The following is a 19,012-nucleotide window of genomic DNA, read 5'->3' as shown; positions in this document are numbered from 1 at the left end:
AACATGATGAAGACAAGATTAAGAAAGAAGAAACCTGTACCCATTTTTTTGGCTTGTTCATCTGTAGGTAGGGTAGCACTTGGAACACATTCCCAGGGAAGATCAGAAAGAGTCGGGTAGCACCTTTTCCGGCTAACAAATGGTTTTCAAAGGCATCATGAGCTACGCTCACTTTATGAGATGCACCAGACACACATCAGAAGCAGGCAGAGTTTCAGCCTCCTCATCATAGCCACAATTTTGACCTTTTTGACCCCACCCCACCCCATGAACACTCCTGAACGCATCCTTCAACAATTCAGATCTCCAGTGCATTCTTACATTTGCAATTTAAGGAACAAATAATAATCCCATCCCTTGGAAAACCAGCCCTGTTCCAGGAGGGAAGCATTTTCTAGATAAATCTTGTTTTGGTAGATTATGAACCTATCTGCAACCCACACCCACATCTAACCACAATGCAAAATGACTTGTCAAACCCTCAATAGCTAAAAGGAAGGGGGATAAGGAACCCTTAATTAAAACTACTTAAATCTTTCATTCTTTACAGAGTTAGCAAAAGCCTTCTACTCAGAGTGCAAAGCACTAGTATTGTTTGCAGTGGCATCCATGTATTAATTAATGTGTTGCTTCAAGAAGGCAGCTAAGATCTTTTCTTCCTCTCTATTTTTGGTCCCACCCAAGAAGTCAGATACACACACACAGCTAAGCCAGACCCTTATATACACCAAAGCCTTTGCAGATCCCTCTTACTGACTTTCTGCAGGGCTGTTAAGACTGTTTGGATTAAGATTTTAACTGCGGTTGTAAGAGTTTGTGGGGACTTGGGCTGCTGTTTTTCATGTGGGTTGTTCCATTCAAAAGGAATGGATTTTGTACAATTATTGCTTTGTCTTTTTTATTATTTTTTTATTAAGCAAGTTTATAAATTATATATAATATAATTTTTCAAATCCTCTTTTTGTTGATTTATGTTTTAATGTTCATGATTCTCAACCACCCAGAGTCCAGAAAACTGGGCTGTCATAAATAGACAATTACTAATGAATTCACTGAGAGCCAGTTGGGTGCAGAGGTTAAGGCACCGGGCTAGAAACCAGGAGACCGTGAGTTCTAGTCCCGCCTTGGGCACGAAGCCAGCTGGGCCAGTCCCCCTCTCCCGGCCCTAGGAAGGAGGTCACGGCAGACCACTTCTAAAAACCCTTGCCAAGGAAACTGCAGGGGTTTGTCCAGGCAGCCTCCGAGAATCGGACACGACTGAACAGATTTTTTAAAAAAATGAATTCATATCAGATTCTCCTGCCCGCATTTTGCTCTCAATGGAGGCTGCATGCCATCCCTCAAAAAAGGCAGGCAACAGGAAATCAGGAGGGCAAGCACCCTACATCCCAATTGGAGAAACGAGGAGGAAGCCACCAAGTGTGGTTTACTCCATGCTGTGGGAAGACCGCCCTGCCTCCATAGCCCAGATGTGGAGAGAGAAGAGAAGACACTAATTCCAAGGTTCCCTGGCGGTCTCCAGGTTCTACTGACCATTTTCTCGGTGCTGGAAGGAAGGTGAAAAGTCTTTGGCAGTGATCCTAGCAACCCGCGCTTCCTCCTGAGATTTCTGTGCGGCCGTCACAGCGGCATCGGCCTTTGCCCGGGAGTGGGAGGTCCTGTGGAAGATGGAAAGACAAAGACATGAATGACCATGGTGCTTGGCTTGGGCATGGCGAGCAGAGATCTGAACAGGAAAAGGAGGACACCAACAGCTGGAAAGGAGGACAAGGGGAAAGGAGGACACACAAACTGTTGAGCTTTCTTGGCATCTGCGACAAAACTTACAGCGAAAAAATGTACTTAGGCCTATGTCTATGTAAAATTGCTATTTCCAGCATCAGAAAGGCTGGTGTTTCCATCACAATACTTTTCCGACAAACCTCTATGGTCAAGAACATATGCGAGTGATAATATAGAATTGACGACGACACACTTTCCAAATTTCACCCCAGAAATGTAGGATGAGTCGTGGGATCTACAGGCTACAGGGATCATAGATCTGAAGGGGCTGGATTGAAGCCGATGGCTGGAATCAGGAAATAAGTTAAGTAACATACATCTAGGCTGCTGATTCTGTCAACAGATGAGGGGAAGAAGCAGACAGCTTGCAAGACTGCAATACACAAATGTTTGGGTGAGTACTATTATGAAAACAGTTCAAAATTTAAAAAAAAATTAAAGGCACTCAAAAAGCTTGACAATATTTGATTTTAAGGCAGTGTTTCTCAACCTTGGCGACTTTAAAATGTGTGGACTTCAACTCCCAGGATTCCCCAGCCAGCATGGGGAATCCTGGGAGTTGAAGTCCACACATCTTAAAGTCGCCACGGTTGAGAAACTGTTTTAAGGCTATGCCTGCCAGACAGAGGACATGAAGACAAAAAGGAGGACATGTCCTCCTTTTGTCAGACATCTGGTAACCCTAGGCTTGCCAGATCCACTCCCTCACCCATCATCTTGTCTGGATAGTTCAGCTCAGCAGCCCCATAGTTCAGCACCCAGGCCCTATCTTGACCTTCCCGTCTAGTCCCACAGATCAAAACTGAAACTCTGGCCTGTGACAACTTTCTGGAAGAAGGAATCAACATATGAAGGAAAATTGAGCAGGCGTGCTTTCATCCAACTCCTAGGCGTGATATATGTCTGTGTTGTGACAACATGCCATGTTTTGGCAAAGGTAACTCACCACCCGAGCCCTGCAGCACTCTGAAGAGTTACTGGTATCAAGCCATCCAAGGCTCAGCCTGGTTTAATAAGGACTCCAACTTCATTGAGAACCACTAACTCAGATCTCAACAACAGCAGAAATGATATGAATTTATCTCTTTGCAGTGATATAACTTATAGAAGAGGCATATTGGCAGTGCTGAAAGAATTACAATTTTTCCTCCTCCTCCTCCTCCTCCTCCTCTTCCATGAAGAGGTTGGTGACCATCATACGGTTAAGCTGGTGATCTGTAGGTACCCCATTACTGTACAAAGTATAATCCCCCCTCCTGTAAATGCAAGAAATCCATTTAGCGCTTTCAGCGTGTTTGCTGCTCAAAGCCCTGAACAGCCGTTTTGTCATGTTCACCGTTCCGATGTTACCGCTGCATCGTAGCGTTTCGCATGTCATCTGGCTGATGCGTGTTTCGTCTGGGAGGGGAGGAGGATTCCATCTCGTGGGATTGTTATATGTTAGCAGCCGGATTGGAATTCTGTTGGGATCTATGACCTGGCCTTCAGAACCCTCCAGGTAACACACCGGCACGAATGACCCGGCTTCTGATCTTCTTCAAAAATCCCACCAAGGAGGCAAGAACAACTTGAATCAGAAGGACAGTGGCCTTTACAGACCAAAGGTTTGGACCTTGAAGCATTGCTGGGAGGCAGTGGAGATGCGGGGCAACAGGCAGCCACCTGCATGCGGTTGGACTCCGGCTCCCAGTATCCTCACCACAGGCCACGCTGGTGGAGGTTGATGGGGGTTATAGTTCAGCTCTCTCTGGAGGACCACAGGTTCCCCCTCTCATGTTCTACGGTGTTGGGTTATAGGTTCGCCTAACCTGGGCTGAAAACACAGGCTTGATGAACCAGTTTACTTAGCAGGCTTGCTAAATCATAACCCATGGTTTAGAAACCACACTGGCTGGATTCATACAACATGCTTAACCCCAAAGAAACCACATTTAGCTTAGCCAGAACCAAGCAACACCCATCACGGTCCAAAGACTGAGGGATGGCTCGTATAACAAGGGGCCAATGCGTTGGCTCTGCACATAATGCTAACCCATAAACCACGGCTTATAAATTATGGTTGAGTAGCAGATCTGGGAAGAGCTGCCTTTGTTGCTGCTGCTGGTTCCATACATCATGCTACGCCATCGTTTGATTTAATTGTGGTTGGTTAACCAAGCCGTAGCGTTCTGGTTCGTACATCATGCTAAGCCATAAACCACAGAGATAAAAGCAGCGTCTTTTCCCAGTTCGACTTCCAACTATATTAAGACAAGGGAGAGTCAGTTTCTGGCACACCAATGCAGGAGTCTCAAAAGCAGACTTTTGCAAAAGCTATATCCTCTGCAAAGGATGAAAGACCTATAGCACGCTTGATGTACCACCACCACCCCACCCATGTGTGGCCCTGCCAACAAGTCTTCCCTTTTCGCTGGTGCAGACAAATCTCCAAAGGTTATCTACAGCAAAGGAATTAAAGTACAGGGACTCCGTTGTATAGATGATCAGCTGTCTCGCATCTCTCCTCTGGGGTTTTAGCAGGTTCCATGGAAACCATGTGGCCTTCCTGGTCAATCTACAGTTAGTTCATATTTCAGAATGCAACTGCAGCTTCCAGGGTGGGTGGGATGCTTCTTTTGAAGCATCAATGATGAAAACATCATTCTGTCATCTGTAGACAGGAAAGTTTTGTATGGGGGAAGGAGAATTCAAACAGGTAAATTTTCCAGGATTCTTTTCTTTGACAAATTACCTTGGATAAGGACACAAGGATTCAAGTGGAATCAAATTCTCGTCCAGGGTCTCTGACCTTGGGGTGCCAGTAACAGGCAGAAACTCCCTGAAGTCAATCACATTTCGTCCATTCTTCGGTTTTGCGGCCAGACATTTATAGTGGGAAAAGTGAGCAGGAGGGGGTCCCCAGTGCTTCTGAATGGAGCGGGTGATGATTTGACAGCTTTTCCGGACTTCTGCCCTCGTCCAATAATTCTGTTCCTGCTCCATGTAAACGTGTGGTCAGTTTGCAACAAGGATACAGTAGATTATCTTCCCCCACAGTGGGAACCTCCAAGTCTGTTGCACCACACGTGCTATTACACTCCACCAGTCTGGCCCACAGCCAGACTGAGTCACTGGAATTCAACTTCGCTTTAGATGCGGATTCAGAGAAAAAGGCCATCCAACACAGGAGCCCTCCGCCCACCAGTTGCTCTAGGACTACCTGTATGGTCCAACCTTTAGTGGACCAACCTTGGCAAGCCTCCCCTTTTGAAGGATCTCTCTGTGATGTCAGGCAGTTACCATAGAGATGGGTAGACAGAAGAGGCAACAGGTGCAGAACCCTCTGCTGGAACCAAATGCCCCAAATCATCTGTTTTCCTAGAGAGCTGTCTTGGAAACAAAGCCATCAAAGGCAAGGGGGAAGGGGCGGGAGGAGAGAAGCTCACAGCGGGGGAAGTTTTGCCTCCAAATTTAGGCTGGGCCACTGTTGACTGCTTAGAGCAGGGTTTCTCAACCTGAGCAACTTTAAGATGTGTGGACTTCAACTCCCAGAATTCCCCAGCCAGCCATCTTAAAAGTTGCTAAGGTTGAGAAACCCTGGCTTAGAGGCACAGAATCTGGATGCCTGAAAGGAGGGATGAGAAGGCAAAGCAGGCTTAGGATCAGACGGAGCCATGAAATGACTTGCTCCAACAAAGGGAGTGACAGACAAGAGGGGGCCTATCTCAGAGACGATCTCAGGAGCCCTGCTAGTGGCACTGAGTGCTTCTCCGCACAACCATCAGCCAGTTTAAGATCAGAGTATCTACCCAGGAGCCCTTGTCCAGGTTCAGGGGCACCGTCTCTGCCTCTTTCTGGAAGCAACCCATGGAAAAAGGAAGCTTGATCATAATGGATTTTGGCACAAGAAGAGATGAATTATTCATTGCCACTGCAGATGTTGGCTTCTGTCTGCAGATTTAAGGAGCCATCCATTCAGGAGGAGGGAGAGGGGAAGACGGCATCCTGTTTGCCTGGGGTCACATGGGCAGGTCCACAGGGGCCAAAGGAAGGAGAAAGCAGCTGTTGCTCTCCTTGCCCTTGCTTGGGAAACATCAGAGACCCTTTTTCGCACCAGGATTACGTGATTCAGAATGGTTACTCTCCCTAACCTTGACTTTTGGACCATTCTACAGAACGGTCCAAAAGGATTTTAAAAATGCTATTTTTCACATAGCATTTTAAACCATCGTTTGTTTAACAATGGATTGTTGAATATGTCACAATTGTCTGGATTTACACCACACTAAGCTAGAAAATAATACACCACCCTTACAATGAACTAGGTTCACAAATTTTACTACGCCATGTATTCATCGTACCTTCTCAGCCAACAATACTTCCCATATAAGGACACCATACTTTCCTGACCAACAATAGTTGGCTGATTCACATATAAGACAATGACATAAACCATGAAACACAAAGCACATTGGCCAGGTTTAAACATCACACCAAGCCCAAAGCCAGCAACTCATGATACAGATTAATACGATGTGAAACCCCAACCAATAGTTGAGTTCAGCCATGATTTGTTGACTTTTTAACTATTGTGGCATCACACCAAGCCCAAAGGAAGCCATGTCAGAAGATACAGCGTTGTTTGTGAACTGGATAGCTGACTCTCCCTAGTCACTGTAAACACATTCCTGGAGTGGAATGACGGCTACTCCTTTATTCCAAGTTCCACCATCCCCCCTCCAGGCTGTTTTAGCCTCCCTGCTCTCAGAAGAGTTAAATCAACACTTCAACGGAACCTAACACAGAATTTTAACTTCTGCGCTCATAGAGACTTTAACTGTCTCAAGAGAAACTCATCATTTGCTGAAAATGACTCAGAAACGCTGTTTCTGAAGGTTTGATTCTTCCACACATCACCAGAGTTGTCCAGCCTCTGTAGGAAATTCAAGGAGAAATTTATCTCCTACTTTCTCTCATCCTGAGTTCAGCTCTTTGTTGATCCTGTGCTGGTCCACAGCTCTAACAACTCCCAAAGAGGTTTGCATGCAGGTAGTCCTCGCTTAACAACCATTCGTTTAGCAACAGTTCGGACTTACGGCAGTGCTGAAAAAAACTACCTTCAACTGGGCCTCGCAGTTATGACTGTGGCAGCACCCCTGTGGTCCCATGATCGCTATTCAGGCGCTTGGCAACCGGTTCGGATTTATAACTGTTGCAGCGTCCCATGGTCATGTGATTGCCATTTTCGACTTTTCCAGCCAGCTTACAGCAAGCAAAATCAATAGGGAACTGCATGATTTGCTTAATGACCACATGGTTTGTTTCATGGCCATGGTGATTCGCTTAACAACCGCCACAAAAAAGGTCATAAAATTGGGTCAGATTTGCTTAATGACCACTTCACTTGGCAACCAAAATTCCAGTCCTAATTGTGGTCATTAAGTGAGGACTATCTGTACTCTCTGTACCCATCCATGCTTTCTTCCCCCAAGGTCTGACAACCTTGCAGGGATGTAAATTTACAAAAAATGAAGAAGTGATAATTGTCCTTGATGGAACTTCCTGGCAGGTTTCATTTCAGGAGATTTGCTGCCAAATGCATGGCGTGAAGTCAGGCTTTGTGGATTATTTGGGTGTCTTACTTATCATCTCCTCTCAACTCATCCTCTGATTCTGCAAAATACCCAGAAGTCCAACTCTGTTTACATATATCTATCCCTCATTTCCCAATGTTGCTGGACGACTATAGCTATTGCATCTGACATGACAGAAAGCTTTGTTCCTGCAGTGATTGATATCCTGTGGGATATCTACAGGGGGCTACCCTTGAAGAGCATTCGGAAGCTTCAGCTGGTCCAGAACGCGGCTGCACGGACAGCTATCGGGGCTGCAAAATCAGCCCATCTTGCCCCCGGAGGTGAGACGGGTTTCCTCGCTCTCGGACTTCCGGAAGAAACTGAAGACTTGGTTCTGCTGCCTTGCCTGGGAGGGGGAGAGAGACAGCTCCACCGGGGGATGGCTGGTGCCATAGTACCCCTTAGTGATCCATCTCCACTTGGATTTCATGTTTGCTTTTATGTATATTTTAATGTAATTTTTATCTGGCTATGTTTTAATGCTATTTATTGAAAACCGCCCAGAGTCCCCCATTGGGGGAGATGGGCGGTGATACAAATTTAATAAATAAATAAATAAATAAATATCTTTCTTTTCTGGAAGAATTGAGACTCAGAGATTAAGATTCAAATACTAGATAGCATTACCAACGTTCATGGGGTAACGTCTTCTCATGGACCTATAGACCTCAGAATGCATGTCAGGAAAGGGAGAAAAAAAGGATTGAAATAATCTTCAAAAACTGTAGGCACTGGAATTACCATCTTTCCTGTCTTGAGGATGCTCCAGCTGCATAATTACAGGAGAGGGACTCGGAGAAGTCAGAATCCAGGGACCTGAGCCCCTATAGTTTAGTTTTCACCTTCTGAAAAACTGCCACTGTCTAGTAAGTCCCCCTATCTCTGAAATTCCATCTTTAACTGTATTTATGACCTCACCCCATTCTCAGCAGATTGCCATCAGCACCTAATCAATAATCCATTGAACTAGTAATCAAATGTCAGGACTGGAAGTGAACCATTAGCCGTACCCATTAACTTTCTGTAGACCATTTCCAAGCCTCGTTCATCATTACCTCTGCGCTATCCCCTGCTCGCTCCCTGGAACGTGGACTTTAGCTGGATCTGTAATTAAGAACGGAAAAGCAGCTAATGCCACCGCTGGCGTGACACAATTCAAAAGGAAAGCACCTGCTCCCGCGCTTAGAAACCAGACAGAGAAGCAAGCGCCCTGAATGACAAGCAGCAAGGCCTTGCTTCTTGCTTGAGAATTGACTTGCGGATCCCGCCTTAACTGAGGAGGCTGCGGAGGGAGACTGGAGAGCACACAAAGCTGCTCAGCTTCCAGATGGCTCTCCTAAAAGAAGACGCTCCCAGATTCCCATCGACCTTCCTCTCCCACCTTTACTGGTGCCTATCGCCCAGCCCCTGGAGCATCAGCTATGATGATCTGCTTATGGAATTCAGTGGTCCAAGCTGGAGGGATGCTCCTCCCGCCTACTTGAGGCACATCTGTGGAGGATAACGATAGGAACATGCAACATCAGAGACAGTCTCCTTCTTGGTAACAATTGTTGGGAAACGTGCTGGCAACCATTGCACTCTTGTTTCCCCTGTGCATCTGGTAGGTTACTGTGAAGAACTGTATAGTTCTCAATGGCAGGTGGCAAGGAACATTGGTGGGACGGCGGCTATCTTGTCCCTCACGGCGGCTTCTCACTGTAGGAATGCTGATGCCGCCACAGGCATTTTGGATCTGGGATGCTTCACGCTGGCCCACCCCCTTCTCCCTTCTGGCCTCTGAGACCATCCATGCCATTTGTAGTGCAATTTGATTTAGGACATGGTTGGGTCCTTCTCAAATCCCCATCAGTGGAACAGCAACCCCTTTCTTTCCAGCCAACTTGTAATCCCTGCTCATTCCCAAAGTAAGATCAGATCTTATGCCTATTTCATCTTCCATTTTTGAATTTAAAACATCAGACCTGCATCGTTAGTCACTGTGGAAGAAGAAAATGAAGTTGCTGCTTCTCTGATTAGTTTAGATGCTTGTACCTTTTCTGAAGGTGAAATTAAATACGAATTAAAGAAGACGACACACCTGACTCAGAGGAAAGGTGTGTGGGGTTTTGCTGCAAGTTCCTTTGACTTTCAGCTCAGGATGAGTCACAGGTATGTGCTCAGCATAATATAAAGCAACATCTAGTAGATAGGGAGTGATGAAGGACATCACTCAACCTTCTCCCCAAAAGCCAGCATGGAGTCTGGCTGGGGAGTTCTGGGAGTTAGTCCACACATCTTAAACCCTGCTCTACACTACATGAAAAATATGTGCATGTGCCCAAGTGTGTTTCATTTGGGTGCAAGTGTTTTTAAATCCAGTGTGAGAGCCTTAAGAGGAGCATCAAGATGAGTTAAGAACCAGCCTGCACATGTAACTTTTTCCCAAGGTGCACATCTGGTGGTCTCCAACCACATCTGTTAAACACAAATGTATTTTTACATCATAGTGACATTCCTCTGAAGCACATGTTCACCATGAGATGTAAGTGGGCTTCAGGATACAAGGAGCTGGTTTTGGGTTATTTCGTGATGACAGCTCTGCCATGCAGAGCCTATGTACCAAATATGTCTATATTGGTTATTTACAGATTGCAACTTAATTAACATCTGGAGAGGGACTTGCATTTCCCGCCATCTGTCACTTCTAATGGAACACTATCAAGGGCATCAAACAAATGACTGATTAAGACAAGGCAGGCAGGAAAAATTATACACAGGAAATGTCTGGGGGACAGGAAATCAAGCCACTGAGGCTGCATCTGCAGTCTCTTTTTGCAAAATATCAGATGCTAACAAGGAGGGAGAGGGGAATTAAATCAAGCTGTGTAGATATCTCCCTGAATCTACTGCTTTCTTTTCCATTGGCTACTCCCCTGTGTGGACTGGAGCAACACATTTTATGGAGCTATTGCAGAAACAGACGTACAAGGGTCTATGCAGATACTTGTGACTGAGAATAACTGACAAGAGAACTTCTGGAAGAAAACAGGAACTGGATATACCCATCCCACACCATGCCAACTTTTAAACAAAACCAGTCCTAGTTGGGTTTGTATGGTCCAAGGTCATTTGAAGGCCCCAAAATACATTGGCAACTTCCTTTCAGTATCAGATCTTTAGCCCTCCAATCCAAGACCACCAACAATGCCAGGTTCATGCATCATGCTAAGCCCTAACTGACATTTCATTTTGGCTCAGTGTGTCATACGTGGTTTATAAACAATGACGTATAGCTTAGTATGTCAACTAAACCCAGCCAATTGTGGTTTAGTCAATAAACTGTGGTTAAACAAGCCATAGTCTTGAAAGGGGTGCTGGGGGTCATCTATAAAGCCCTTCATGGCACAGGGCCTGGATATTTGTGGGACCATCTGTTTCCAATTATCTCAGCTCATCCAACAATATCTGACAGGGTTGGTATGCCCCAGATCCTGACAGTTATGCAGCAGCATCTTATGGAGCCAAGAGGGACATCTTCCCTGTCACCACACCTGGTCTAGGGAATAACATTACCCCCAAAATTCAGATGCCCCAACCCTGGTGGCCTTTAGAAAAGCCTTGAAGACCTGGATTTTCTTCACTGGGCCAAAATATTATGTGTGAATTCCTCCAGCACAGTGTTTCTCCACCTTGGCAACTTTAAGATGTGTGGACCAACTCCCAGAATTCCCTGCCGGCTGGGGAATTCTGGGAGTTGAAGTCCACACATTTTAAAGTTGCCAAGGTTGGGAAACACTGCTCCAGCACAATGTGTTTTAATTATTTTTTTGTTGTATTTTTAAATGTTTTGTTCACCCTGTGTTAACCACCCAGAGTCACATGGCAAGTGGACAGCCATACCAACTGAAATAAGAAATAAAGAAATAAATACGGAGGGGGGTGAAGCCAGTCCCTGAGCAGCAAATTCTCTCTTGAGTTTCAGACAGGTTGGTCCCAACGCTACTGGAGATAACAGGGATGAGTTAGCAGAATTCACTTCTTGTCTTAAATGTCAAGCATGTCCTTTAGAAAGATCTCAACCAGTGCACCACAGAGACTAGCACAATCTAAGAGCAAAGGGGAAAGTGAGTCGCTAAACTCAGAACGGGAAATATCGGCTGGCAGCATCGCTGTTTGCAAGCGGTCCCAGAACTCAGCCTCTGTCCCCTTTTCAATTTGAATGCCAGTCCATACCTCCGATAATTGTGGTTGCCTTGACAACCGGAAGGCTGTCTCCTGATTAAATTTCGCCCCACCCCCATCAATTTGCTTCTGGCATACTTTTTTCCACCTTTCTCCATCTTTTAGGCAGGGGTCTTGCCCGCTTGGCTTCTCCTGGAAAGTTGGGACCCTGCATATCATAATTCTTAACCAACATGGTCAATGGCAGGGAAATACCGATGGTGCACTCTCACCCCCCATGTCTACAAGATCACTGCCCAGGTCGAATGGAGGTTCAGATAGTCATCTTCCTTCCAAAGGTCATGGAAAAATGGTTTTCAGTGTAAAGAACAGCCATGATGGCCCCTTTTAAAGAGAGGTAGCATTTGCACAGCACCTTACAACATTTTAGGAGTCTAGCCTCCATTATCTCTCTAATTTTTTGTTCCAACAGGGGAGAAAGTTACGGATTATTGACATCTGTACCTTACTTGACTCGGCAGCTAGTGAATAAAGAGGCCATGACCGAGCATGCAGTGTGAATCTGGTCATGATCTACTTGCCTGTATCAGTAGATGCAGTTGAGGTTACCTATTATGTTCTAATAGGCAAGGTTCCTGCGCCTGTAAAGGCACAAGCGGGCAAGTCAACCAATGTTTTCCTTATTCTGAGCAATTCTGTATTTCTCTTTGTTGAGTTTTGAGGCCTGCAGCTTGGGGTGTTGATGAATCTGACATTGGCAGATTCTGAAATAATTTGATCAGAATTTAGTCATCTCTTGGCTTTTACGCTTTCCAAATGCTCAAATACAGCTCTTGAGTTGCAAAACAGATCAAAATGCCTTTTTTAAAAGTTTGAGAGAACAGAGAATGAAAATATGTTTTTAAATCTGTACTTAAACCCATATTTGTATATATATTTTTCAAACAACAGATTAACAGTGGAAGCAAAATGGGCTGGGCTTCTAGGCCAGTGTTTCTCAATCTCAGCAACTTTAAGATGTGTGGACTTCAACTCCCAGAATTCCCCAGCCATCAGGGAATTCTGGGAGTCGAAGTCCACATATCTTAAAGTTGCTGAGGTTGAGAAATACTGTTCTAGACCAACACACAGAGTAGCTCAGAAACAGACTGATTTGCTCATCCCTCCAAATGGTGAAAAAACTTAAAACTTGACCAGTTGCATGAGATGGGAGCTGTTTGGGTGGACTGGCACACAATGATTGAAACATGTAAAACTGCTCACCATCATGTCCACTGTATTTTTGAACCCGTTTCTTGTTGAGCTCAGTGGTCGGTCAAGCATTGTGAGATGCCACTTTGACAAGCCACAACATTACAAGGGTAATCACAGGGATCCACATGCATTATCTAGCTAAGCTGGGTCTGAGGGCAAAGCCTTTAATTATCTGGATTATCTAAGAATCCAGGGCCAGTTAGTTTTTCCTCTGACTGAAGAGCACAGTTGGGATAATGTAAAGTAGAATTAGGTGCAACCTTCTTCCTGAAGGCAAGACCGCAGTAAGAACGAGGGAAGCAAAGCGTTTAGAAAGTCTCTGTTTCCAGTGATGATGTCACTCATTAATGTTACTGCTGGCTAGGGAATTCTGGGAGTCGAAGTCCACACATCTTAGAGTTGCCAAGGTTGAGGAACACTGCCTTAGAGTCTGTAGCCCAACAGATCTTGCTGAAAAATAACTCCAAGGATTCTTCACCCCGGGTCCTTGGAGTTGTCTTTCAGCAACATCTGAAAAGCCACCCGTCTCCAGTTGTGCCCACATCAAAATGCTTCAAGTCTGGGGTGGTCCCTTTACTCTAAATCCGTGTTCATCACCTCTTGCAGATGTCACTTCCATTACAGCCGCTCGAATGTATTGCGGGGGTTCGCTGTTGCATCTTGACACTGCTTCTGTGTGCAACCCCCAGATGTGGAAGGACAGAGCAAGAAGAGGGTTTCTTGTGGCTGCAGCTAGATTAGAAAAAGGTCCATTTTATGAAGGGAACTACACATCTGGCCTCATTTAGCCAGGCAGTTGAGGATGGTGCGAAAAAGCAAGGAAGAGGAATGAGTTATGCCTTTTCCAAAGCAAGCTTCAGGGCTCCACCTGCTCCTATTTAATTTGTCACAGAGCCATCCCAGCCCCCGGAGGGGGGGGAGGGGGGGAAGGAAGGAGAGAGTAGAGAAATGCAGAAATGCACATGCTCTTGCCAAGTTGCCTGAAAACAAGCAGCTTGGGGGTGGGGGCTGAAAATAGCTCTTCTTCTCCTTTAAATTGCAGAGAAAGTAGTTTACTGTCTCTGCTTTTTGCATAGTAAAAGCTGCAATAGGAGGGGGAGGAAGAAATGTATGCCGTCCAAAAGCAGCTCTGGAATGACACAACACACACAAGGCAGCAGGACCAGACGGATCTTCTCCGGTTCAACTTGACCCGTCGGCCTTAAGCACTACGGGATATCCAGTCTGGACTGGCTTTTCCATCTTTCCAAGTTTTTTTCCAAGTGATCTTTTTCAGGATATACATGACTGTGTTATTAAGAGGTTTGATCATCGCAGGATGCATTGTATCAACCATGATTTAGTTCAGCTTTCTGGGCTTGCATGAAATATGGAACCATAAACCAAGTACATTGGATGAGTTGGCAGAACACCCCACGCTGAAAGATGTTTGGCCAGGTTGTGTCGGCTCATTAATGTTTCTGATTTTCGAGCTGGCGTCCCGTTTTTTTACAGAAAAGAAAAATCAAATTTCTATCAATGTATTCACCGAATGCTCAATCTTTGGGAATTAAATGATGACGATAATGATGACGACGACGACGCACACCTACCTATTTTATAGACTTTTGATACAACTTTCTGCAAATTTCCTAAGGGGTAAAATGCACTAGATCACCAAGGATCCCAGGAGTCGGCAATACCAAACCAGGCTGGGGAAAACGGTAGTCACTGTGAATCAGTCGACCCTGAATTACCCCACCAGGCTGTTAAAGTGAACCGGCTGTCCTGCTTTAAACACACTCACCAATGGAGTCCCTGACCTGTATCTGACGTGAGCCCGATGCTTGAAACGGGCCGCAGCCTCTCCTCCTCCCAATCGCTTCCCCTCCCCAGGCCACCTGGTCCCTCCTCCCTGGAAGCAAGCTGGCAGGATTAACAGCGGAGTGCCTGCCATAAGGGGGGCAGTCTGAACAGCACTGCCTTTGCCGGCTGGGCGTGGGGGTGGACGGGGGCTGAGAAAGTCGGAAAGACGGCAAGGGAGCAAGGAGGAGGAGGAGGAGGTGGCGATGCCGCCTGTCCTTCGCCCAGGTCCAAGGGGTGGGGAGGAACCACATTCCCCCTCCTTGCACAGCGCTGGCCCTTCCTCTCTCTCCGCCCTGACCTCCTTCTCTGAGATAGGTGCTGCTTGCCAAGAATGATTCACTGGGACCTCCACCTTCTTCCTGTCTCGCTACCCCGCCGCTCCTCTCCTGCCTGCTTCCATCTGGCCTTGCTGCTGAAAAACACCGGAGAGAGCGGGCACGGAGCGTTCTGGGCCCGCCTGTTCCTTCCCCAGCCCTGTCTCCAGCATCGCCAGCTTTGTGGGACCCCCTTAGCAGGGCAGCCCCCCCTTCTCCCCTCCCCGCCATACATCACGACGCAGGCTTCTCTGGGGAACGGGCCGGCCAGGGCCCCCGGGAGGCTTTTCGCCCAGGCCGCTTGTGTTCTGTAGCGGCGAACGTGGAGGCGGCGGCGGAGGCTGGTGCTCTGCGGAGGACCCTCGGGAAACAGGGCTGCTCCGTTCGCCTGGGCAGGGGGAGCCTTCCCCGGCCCCCTCCCCTGCTCGGCTGGCAGGCGTCCTCCAGCAGGTATCCAATCCCCAGCATTTCTGATTGCGGCAGCTTGAAGACCAACATTTGTCAGGGTCCTCTGAACAGCCTAAGCTCCGGGCATCAGCTGGTCTGAGCCTCTTCTTCACCAGCCCTTGCCAGCACTTATCTCACCATCTCCGCGGCGCCACAAGACCCTCCCGCCCTCCACACGTTCGCATCGGCTGTGGCAAAGCAGCCTTGGCTGCTCCCACTCCGAGGCTTATTGCCTTTTTTTTCCGGCAAGACATCCGGTCCCTGACCGAGAGGCTCTTATTTTTGCACCGACACGCTTAGCCATGTTTCTTTCAGCCTGCTGCTTTAATGCATCTCCCCAGTAAAAATCATGCTTTCTCTTGGTCTCACAACTGAATTGCTAGAATGGATAAAACCAAAAAAAGCAGGTTTATCAGCGTAGGACAGAATAGGTTGGGAAAGAAGTCCAAGGATCAGCAGAGACAGACAGGTCTTTCTTGCCCTGACGTAGCCCAGCCGTAGATGCCAGCTTATCTATGGGCCATTCATAGAAGTCTCCGTTGTCTTGGGGTGCTCTGGGTGGCCAGGCCACCCCAGAAAGGGTCAGGGGAGAAGCCCTTGTTATGAAGCCTGCCAGAAAGAGCATCAGCAAGATGCATTTGCGTTGCTGAAGCACAACTCAGTTGGAATCCTGGAAGTTTCATACTGTAGTGGTCTCTCAGTGCTGATGAACGACACTTTGCACATGCTCAGAAGGGACCTTTACCCTTGTTTTGCACGATCCTAGTGCAACATGAGGCATGGCTGCCTTGATGGAAAGACGGGGGCTAACCCTGGATGCAAGCCACATCCTCAAGAAGAAATCCCTCCAGATTTGCATTCACGAACCAAGAAAGTCTATGAATTATGAATGGGCACTCCTTCTGCCCACAGCCACCAGCTATGTCCACCCCATTTCCCTGCCTGCATAATGGACACTCCCACTACCCTCCAAAATAGATCAAGGTGGGATACACATCCCTGTTTTTCCTTAAACATTGATTCTCTGGAACAGGGTTTCTCCACCTTGGCAACTTTAAGATGTGTGGACTTCAATGCCCAGATTTCCCCAGCCAGCCAGTCAATGTACGTGGCTGGCTGGGGAATTCTGGGAGTTGAAGTCCACACATCTTAAAGTTGCCAAGGTGGAGAAACCCTGCTCTGGAATGAACTCAACTGGGCCTTGAGCTTCTTCCCCACATGCAACCTCAGATGGATCCAGCCCAGACTGGAGCACAAGAAACGGTGTGCTCCTGTTAGCTCTAAATGGGCCCCTTTTCTCCCAGTTTTTCAGCCCAGATGTTTAGAATGAGAAGAGATTCAGATATGCTTCCGATTGACCCAAGCAGTGTGGTCACCAGCTAAGGTTATGCGCTAGTGAGTGGAATCTGTTTTGCACATGGAGTGGCACAGAAACGTGAATGAATAAATTACACACACAGAGAGAGACACCCCACTTCTTTTCTTCCATCACTTCTTCACACATCCAAAGGCTGTGACAACCGTCATGCATGATAATATTGCTATTAACGCCACCACCTGTTAAGTGCTAACAGAAACTCCTGTCTCCAAACCAAGGATATTCAATTGTCCATCTGCAAGCCATGCATGGCCATTCCGGCTCCCTGAATTCACCTCCATGACTGCATCACTGAAATGCTGTAGACAGCACTGATTTGGGACAAGAAGTTAAATGGCGGCGCTAAATCTACAGTAGAATCTGCACTCTAAAGCATCCACATGTTTTTTCAAAACATTGGAGACGGGGTCCTGGCGCCTTTATATCATCGCTCATCTGCTCCTGAGGTCTTCGGCCACTGAGTGGGGGGGAGCACAGCCCCAGCTTCTCCAGGTAGGGCTGCTGACAGCAAACGCAAGAAATGGGTCATGGGTGATCTCAACACAAGGTAGTCTTCTGGATTCTTATAAAATACCAGGATTCTTCTAAGCCAGGGTTTCTCCACCAGAGTTCCATGGCACCCTCAGGTTCCACGCGAGGTCCCTAGGGGTTCCGTGGGAGATCACGATTTATTTTTTAAATTATTTCAAATTCGGGCAACTTCACATTAAAGAGGTAAGTTTCATTCGTTATTTTCAGTTTAAGAACACTGTTAACGTATCTATACAGGCCTCCCCGTGAAACAAATATAATGATTTTGTAACTTCTGGCCTTTATTTGAGCCTGAATGGGCAGGGGTTCCCCGAGGCCTGGAAAATATTTCAAGGGTTCCTCCAGGGTCAAAAGGTTGAGAAAGGCTGTTCTAAGCAATCTGTTCCCTACTGTGATCATCATGCTAAGGAAAAGAATTGCCCAGGAAGTAACTAGCATGCATGCTTCCAGTTCAGTAGAATTGGATCCATTGCACCATTAAAAAACACCAAAGATAAAACCCACCTTTGGTTTTTAGTTGATTGGGGTGGCAAGCAGAAGGATACACCCAGCAGGAAGTTTTTAAAACGGCAATGACTGTATCAAGGGGAAAAGAAGCCCACGCAGCAAATTGCTCCTGGACCATGATGGATTCCTAGCTGTGGTCTAGTTGGTACCACAGAAAGAACTGTTGCTGTTCCCTTGTTCACTCTCCAGCTTCTAGCTAAGGGGGAAGGATGCTATTAGGATAGGGCTGCTGAATTCCATATCTGAGTTCAGTCTGCAATAGGCTGTCACAGAGGGCTAGGAAGCGACTGGTTGCATGTTGAGCAACTCAGCAGAAAATGCCCAGGAAACGGCAGGGAGGCATGGAGAATCTCTCAATTTGGCCTCCTCTCCCTTTCCACCCATCTTCGTTCCACCGGAGAAAGGTACACAAGGCAGCCATTGCTCATCAGGTACCCTCCAGGTGCACTCAGCCAGTCCCATTGCTTTCCCCAACTTGGAGAGAGCGGCACCCGTGTTTCATGGCTGCAGGTTCTGGTCAGAGAGGGATTCCATGTCTGGAAAACTTGAACAGTACTGCTCTAGGACATGCTAAAGTATGCACATTTTAAGCTTGTCCAGGATGAAGCGGAGCAAAAGAAGGAATGATGAGATATCTCAGACAAAGGACACAATTTTTTCCCCTAAAAATCAAATTAAATCCAGAATATCCCTGTAATTAAACCAAAGGAGTTAAAACTCGGTCAGTTTGATGTGGGCATAGCATGATGGTGATGGTGGCTATTAGAAAGGCTGTGTCTGGGAGGAAACTGTTTCTGCCTTCCCAGGCCAGGCAGGTGATATTTTTATCAGTATCTCCTTGTTCTGTGGTCTAAACAGGAGCCAGAATTCGCAGCCATAACCAAGGACCCTCCTGAACTCAAGTTGGAGCAGAACAGCTATGACTTCCCTCCAGAATGAAATAAAGGGGGTGTTCTTAGCCTTACCCCAAGGTAAAGACAAGGAACTGTTTGGGTAGAAAGGGTAGTAAAGGTAAAGGTTTCCCTTGACGTAAAGTCCAGTCATGTCCGACTCTAGGGGGCGGTGCTCATCTCCGTTTCAAAGCCTTGGAGCCGGCGTTGTCATAGACACTTCCGGGTCATGTGGCCGGCATGACTCACGGAACGCCGTTACCTTCCCGCCGAAGCGGTACCAAT

At 46.8% G+C, this 19,012-nt stretch overlaps 1 protein-coding gene across 1 annotated transcript in view; it reads right to left on the bottom strand.

Annotated features, from left to right (window-relative positions):
• Positions 1-19,012, bottom strand: part of JPH3 (junctophilin 3) — a 42,841-nt gene that overhangs the window by 8,852 nt on the left and 14,977 nt on the right. The window contains exon 3 of the mRNA XM_063312913.1: positions 1,534-1,658. Coding sequence (XP_063168983.1) covers positions 1,534-1,658 — 125 coding nt within the window. The remainder of the gene's footprint in view (positions 1-1,533; positions 1,659-19,012) is intronic.

This window comes from Candoia aspera, chromosome 11 (genome assembly GCF_035149785.1).
Source record: "Candoia aspera isolate rCanAsp1 chromosome 11, rCanAsp1.hap2, whole genome shotgun sequence".
In the NCBI taxonomy this organism is placed as follows: domain Eukaryota; kingdom Metazoa; phylum Chordata; class Lepidosauria; order Squamata; family Boidae; genus Candoia; species Candoia aspera.
Note: the sequence above shows the minus strand (reverse complement) of the source record. Positions and strands in the feature narration are given on the sequence as shown.